Below are 6,982 nucleotides of genomic sequence, written 5' to 3'. Positions count from 1 at the left end.
CCCGGGACCTCTCTGTCCGCAGGCTGACGCTCTATCCGCTGAGCCAAACCGGTTTCGGCATAAATTGGGACATATTAAGACTCCAGAACTTGAGACTTTTCTGCCCCTGAATTATCTTCTTTCCTGAAAATTGTGTAGGATACTTATCTTTATGGTTCACTCTATTTTTTTATGAAAGGATTATTCTCGGGTTTTATTTCTGTAACCGCCTTGGGCCAGCCGCCGCCTGGGGCAGTAACCCAACCCCTTCGCGCAAGCGCCCAGGAGCCGAAGCCGCGGCGCCGAGGGCTTTGCATTGCGCATGCGCGACGAGGAGCACCTGGAAGCGCCGAGGCGGGAAGTGTTGCGCAGGCGCGTTTGGCAGAGTCGCTAGGACGTGAGCTCTCGGAGGCGGCGACCCAGGCATCTGGGGGGCCACAGAAGTCGTATTCCCTTAAACTGTGAGTTTCGAACGGTTTGTTCCACGGCGCGGGGTTGTGAAGGATTAGAAACGAATTTCGGGTCGTGATTTCGGTCCGGCCGCTGCAGCAGCAACCCCCCCACCCGCCCTGGGGTCCCGCGGGCCCTCGGCGGGAAGTCGTGCGCCTGCGCGCACCAAGCATCCCGTGCGGTCTCGGGCCGAGGGAGGAAAGTCCTTCCTGGCTGAGCTCGCGGTCCGTGCCCCCAGGGGGATCCATTCTTTCCTTTTCCCCTACTCCTGCTGGCGCTGGTGCCCGGGGTGGTATCAGTTCTCCGCCAACTTGCTTGGGACCGTGGCCGAGCTCCTGGCGCTCCCTTTCAATAGTGGAGCGACTTCCTCTGTCCTCCTCCTCCTCCTCCTCCTGTCCTCTTGGGTCAAACCGCTGCCGCCGCTGATGCCTCCCCCACCCCTATGCGCCGGGGTCCTGGAGCCGAGCCGGGGCGGTCCTGGCCAGCACCCTCAGGGTGCTTCCCCCCCCGCCCCCCCCCTCCACCCGCCAAGGCTCTCCAGACTGGAAACTTCCCTCGGGCCCCCTGCCGGTATTTCGGGAAAGGGAAGCAAACGGGATCCTTAGACATGGCCCACAGTTTTCTTCCTTCGGGGATGTTAACACATGATTCGTTTTTTGCACGTTTGTCCCTTTGTCATTTTTCAGTGCGTAATTTAAACTTGTGTCTTCTCCGGGATTCTAATTTTCACAGCTGCTGGGCTCCCCCTGTGGACATGACCCCGTAGCTGGCGTTTTGCACCCCAGTTGTTTTGTGATGGAGGCGTCTTTGGGGATTCAGGTGGACGAGCCTATGGCTTTCTCTCCCCTGCGGGACCGGTTACAGGTGGACGGCTCTTTAAAAAAATGTGAGCAGAATTTCAAACTACCAGGTATGTGTGTAATTTTAAAGATGTACAGGCAACCGTTCTGTAATTTCAATTGTTTATAAACACACACACAACTTCTTGAATCTTAAAGTGAGTTATATGTATAAATGAAAACATTTTTACGAATCAGTAAAGTTTCCCAAGATCTAGGTTTAGGACTGAATTGCATTTTAGAAGGAGGACTGTAGTCCAACAGTGTCATTTTACAGATGAAGTTGCTTCTAAATATTAGTGATTGTCTAAGAACATGAAGTTTGTTGATACCCAAACTAGAAGTTCTCTTCTCCTAAGCCTGTGTTCTTATGTCTACTCACCATATTACATTAAACTTGGATTTCAAAATTGACAGGGGAGGGATTTTCAGTTAAGTATTAAAAATTAGTATTCAGTGATAAAAATCAGTGAAATGTTTGTAGCAGAAATAAAGCACTATATCTCAGTGTACATCATGAAACGTTATTTGACCCTAAGCCTCGGACCTTGAAGTGAGGAGAGGGGTCTAACGATTCCTGATCTTGTACAAATGCACACCTTCATTCCTGCTCTAGCACAGTGCTTGGGTCATAGTAGACATTTAGTAAATATTTGCTAAATAGAGGAGTACCAGTGGACTGTATTTTTTTCCCCTAAGAGGTAGCTAAATCTTCTTTTCCTTCTTTGTCTTAAGCAATTTAGTATTTGTCCAAAAGATATTAGTTTTGACTATTCATCCATGATATATACTTATATACTACAAAGTAGACTTTAACCCCATCCTAGAAAAATGTCATCACATGCTTTTTAAAAAAATATATATTTTTATTGATTTCAGAGAGGAAAGGAGAGGGGTTGAGAAATAGAAACATCAGTGAGAGGAAAAAAGAAATATTAAAAAAGAGAAACATCAGTGGTGAGAGAGAATCATTGATCGGCTGCCACCTGTACACCCCCTACTAGGGATTGAGCCCGAAACCCGGGCATGTGCCCTTGACTGGAATTGAACCTGGTACCCTTCAGTTCACAGGCCAACACTCTATCCACTGACCCAAACCAGATAGGGCCATCACAGGCTTTAAAAAACAAAACAAAATACGAAATTTGAAATAGGGCAATTAAAAATATTTTATTTATTTATTAATTTAGAGAGAGAAACATCGACTTGTTCTTTCACTTATGCATTCATTGGTTGCTTCTTTTATGTGCCCTGACTGGAGATAGAACCTGCAACCTTGGCATATTGGGAGGACACTCTAATCAACTGAGCCACCTGCCAGGGCTGACATCACATGCTGTTAATTTCTGACCCAAACTAAACTTCCCTGTCAAAATGAGTACCCTTCCTGATGTCCCTATTTTGGTGATAAAAGCCACTATTATATATTTATGCTTAAAACTTTAGAGTTGTTGTCTTCAAATTAGGCTTTATATTTGCTTCCCATATTCAGTCACCCAGCTTCATTTTACTTTTTTTGTTGTTAATCCTCACCCAAGGATATTTTTCCATTGATTTTTAGGGAGAGTGGAAGAGAGGGAAAGACAGAGAGAAACATCTATGTGAGAGAGACACATCGATTGGTTGCCTCCTGCATGTGCCCCGACCAGGGCCTGGCCAGGGAGGAGCCAGCTCCAAAGCTCTAGCTGCTGAGCCAAACTGGCTAGGGCATATTTTACTTTTTCTTTTTAAGATTTTTTTTTTTTAATTTATTTCAGAGAGGAAGGGAGAGGGATAGAGAGATAGAAACATCAATGATGAAGGAGAATCATTGATCAGCTGCCTCCTGCATGCCCCACACTGGGGATTGAGCCCACAGTCTGGGCATGTGCCCTGACCAGGAATTGAACTGTGACCACTTGATTCATAGGTTGATGCTCAACCACCGAGCCACGCTGGCTGGGCTTATCTTTTTTAAGAATGTGTGACATAATATATGGTATACATAAGGCAGAATGGATGTAAAAAATGTGAGCAGAATTTTAAACTACCAGGTTCTAGCATTATGTTCAGGTGAAAGCTAATCTTTTAATCTTCTGGAAATCTGAGAAATAAATAGTAGGGCGAATTTTATTCTAAATATTTAAAGTTTTGTGGCTTTTATGTAACAGAACATTGAACATTATAAACAGTGCCTTTGGTAATTTATAGGGCATGTTGAAATGTTTTACATGTGGTTCTTTTTTTATGAACCTGAATAAAAGCTAAGGTTATATCGAAAATATAACTTCAGTAAGGAAAGTAAAGTTGATGGGTTCCACACGTACAACTATCTCATGACTCAATGTACACCCTATATTCGGAGCTATACGAGAGACTGCCTTCAAGGAGCTCATAGTATAATTGAAGAGGCAAAATACAGAGTGCTAAACTACAAGAAAAATAATACAGTAATTGCATTACCGTATTATGTGTCCAGTGACACAAGGGAAAGCTGGACCATGAAAAACAGGTAATTGCAACAGAATGAAAAAGACGAGGGACAGCATCCATGAAACTGGATGAAAGTGGCATTGTAAGACTATTTTAGTAGCAGTGTATTAGATGCACTGGAGGATAGAAAATAAAAGGCAATTTAGGTAAGAAACTTTGTCATCATCCAAGAGCATTCCTGGCAGAGGAAACAGCAAACTGGAAGACCCTCCGATGGGAGTGTGCCTAGCTTTTAGGAATAGCAAGGAGGTTATTTTGACGAAGTGGGTGGGTGATGCAAGTGAAGTATGAGAGGAGGTAGTTCTCTGGGTTTTATGTAGAGCAAGTATAGGCCAACAAGGGTGAAAGCAGGGAGCACAGTTAAGGAGGCTGTTGTATTAAAACCAACTTGGATATATTATGAGGCAGAAAAAACAAGCCGAGATCTTCATTATAAAATATGGACATTTAAATAGCTTTCTTAGCTTGTGGACTTTTCAGGGTCTTCCTCCAATCCTCAAAGTAAATATGTAATTATATATAACAAGGTCTCTACCTTTACTAGTATTTTCTAGCGTGAGATGAATGTTCTCTTCTGCTGCCTGCTCTCATCCCCTTCAGAATTTGAGGATTATGCATTCACTGTGGTTGTCAGGAAGTTTTACTATTGTTTGAAAATGTCAAATTTGTTCTGTTGTGACAGGAAACCTTAATATAAACATATTTAGAGTTTTGTAATGGTAGGTAAGTCCATAGTGAGTAGTGGTACGGAAGTACATTAAGCTTACATAGTCATTCACATGGCTTGTGCATTATAGTGTTTTCTTATTACAACTATTTTCTTCCTGGTGATTTCTATCAGTTGACCAGCATCTCTACTACTTATTGCCAGTTCATGCTTATGCAAAGGAAATTCCAAAATGTGGAACTAATGGGAAGCCATGAGTTGCATACTAATTTCAAAGTTGTTAAAATATGTCTTAGAATCAAAGAAATGTACTATCAAATTGAAAGGCACCCATATGGTGCCTTTCCTGTGACACGAATTTGAAGCTGGTTGGAATTGATACTCATCAGGAAAGATTCTAATGGACTGTGGCAAACAAGACTTACAAAGCCTGCTCTTCCCGCCTGGGCCTTCGTTTTGGTTTCTAGAGTGAAGTGGTAGCTGACGGTGAGGTAGCTGCTTCTGTCTTTGGTTTCATTCTTTTGTAACTTCTAAACCTTTTTGTTTTGTTTTGTTTTGTTTTGTTTACAGCTACCTCTGAAAGGCCCTAATGATGGTAATAATTCATTCGTTGAACAACCATGCCAGGCACTGTACTAAGAGCTGAGTGTGCTGTGGTGAATTATACAGACAGGGAACTTGTATTGGTGGAACTCATATTCTAGTGGGAGGAGGCAGACAGCAAACAAATAATAAACAGGATAGTGTGAATAATGGAGGGGTGCTAATTTAAATAGATATCTGAGGAGACTGACAATTGAGCCAGCCAGATGAAGTTATAAGGGAAGAGGATTTCAAGCAGAAGGAATAAAATAAGAGCAAAAGCCCTAAAGCAATAATGTTAATAACAACTAAACATAAGAATTACCACTATCATTTATTTACTATGTGCCAGGCATTGTGTTAAAAGCTTCTCTTACATTATGTATACTATTTTATTTAACCCTCACAGTATCCCAATGGCATGGGTACTGTTATTCTCCCCTTTTTTATAGATGGGGAAACTAAGCCTCAGAGATAAGCTGTGTGCTCAAGGAAGGTCACACCAGCTGGTAAATAGTGGGGCCAGGATTTTAACTTAGACCTCCCATCTCCAAAACTGGTACTCTTAACTACTGCCTCTTGTATTGAACTATGAAGCTTCTCCATTGCACCTATGAAGTAGATGGGAAGGTGAGGGTAATTTAAGTAAGTTTCCTATTTCCTTAAATGGGCTGATATAGTGGAAAGAATACTGAACTAACCCTCTTATTTATTCTCCAGCTCTTATTGTTCTTCCTCCCCTTCAAATTACCCACTTGTCAGCTTCCTCCTTAAAAACTGTATGTCTTTCATTTGCACTCTCTGCCTTTCCCTCCCTGGGCCACATTTAGTTTAATTCTCTCCCTACCCTACTCCTCCCCCTTTAATAATTTATGTCTTTTTCCTTTTCCACATCTTTGCATACGTAGTTCCTTCTTCCTAAAACACCTTCTTCCACTTTTGCTACTTGGTAAGTAATTCAAAATACAGCTTAAGCTTCCTGAAGTATTTATTCCCCCCCGCTTCTACTTAGTAATATATGCATTCCTCTGTTATTACAATTATCATCTTGTATTGAGATTGAGTTTTTAACATCGGTCTCTTACACTAGATTAAGCTCTTAGAGAACGGACTGCACCAAATTTGTTCATTTTTAAAAATATAGCCATTGCTGAGCATTTGTTAAAACACAGTGTTTGTTAAATGAATGAGTCTAGTCTAGAGACTTATTAGCAATACCTCTGTGAAATTGGGCATATGATTTAACTTCCCTGAATAGGATTTCTTAATCTGAAAAGTCAGGGTTATAAATAATTCCTGTTCTGCCAATATCACAAGGCTATTGTGAAAATCTGAAAAGATAATACATGTGAAAGTGCTTTGGAATGTCTTAAACTGTTAGACTTTGTGGATTAATATGATAACTTAAAAAGTAGCTGATGGTTAGCCTAGAATTCAGTGATGGTGAACTTATGACACGCGTGCCAGAGATGACACGCGAACTCATTTTTTTGGTTGATTTTTCTTTGTTAAATGGCATTTAAATATATAAATATCAAAAATATAAATCTTTGTTTTACTATGGTTGCAAATATCAAAAAATTTCTATATGTGACACGGCACCAGAGTTAAGTTAGGGTTTTTCAAAATGCTAACACGCCGAGCTCAAAAGGTTCGCCATCACTGGTAGATACTGGAATAAAATCTGATGACTCAAGTATGTAGTTCTTTTTTGTATCCAGTAGTTTATCTCATTTTGTATTATAGCTTCTCTTATTTTAATCATGTATATTTTTGTAAAGAACTTGTATTTATTTAAAAGTAACAATTTATCTGCTGTTAAGGATAGAGGATACCGTTGTTAATGGGATAATTTTTAAAAAATATTTTTTAACATTCCCCAGAGCCTTAGTAGACTTTCTCTCTAAGGCAATACTGTGAATATATAATACACAAAACTTTCCCAAGTCTGTAAGATTTTATATCTTTGGGGGAAGGAAGTAGTTTCCAAGGA

The 6,982-nt window shown here is 41.0% G+C and overlaps 1 protein-coding gene across 1 annotated transcript in view; it reads left to right on the top strand.

Moving 5' to 3' along the window:
• The first annotated feature begins 347 nt into the window (after positions 1-347).
• The window catches only part of CDC7 (cell division cycle 7), a 28,878-nt gene continuing 22,243 nt past the window's right edge, over positions 348-6,982 (top strand). The window contains exons 1-2 of the mRNA XM_081087766.1: positions 348-440; positions 1,162-1,339. Coding sequence (XP_080943892.1) covers positions 1,225-1,339 — 115 coding nt within the window. The 5' untranslated portion in view covers positions 348-440; positions 1,162-1,224. The remainder of the gene's footprint in view (positions 441-1,161; positions 1,340-6,982) is intronic.

This window comes from Myotis nattereri (genome assembly GCF_964212035.1).
Source record: "Myotis nattereri genome assembly, chromosome: 3".
In the NCBI taxonomy this organism is placed as follows: Eukaryota; Metazoa; Chordata; class Mammalia; order Chiroptera; family Vespertilionidae; genus Myotis; species Myotis nattereri.
The sequence above is the reverse complement of the archived record's forward strand: the minus strand, read 5'-3'. Positions and strand labels throughout refer to the sequence as shown.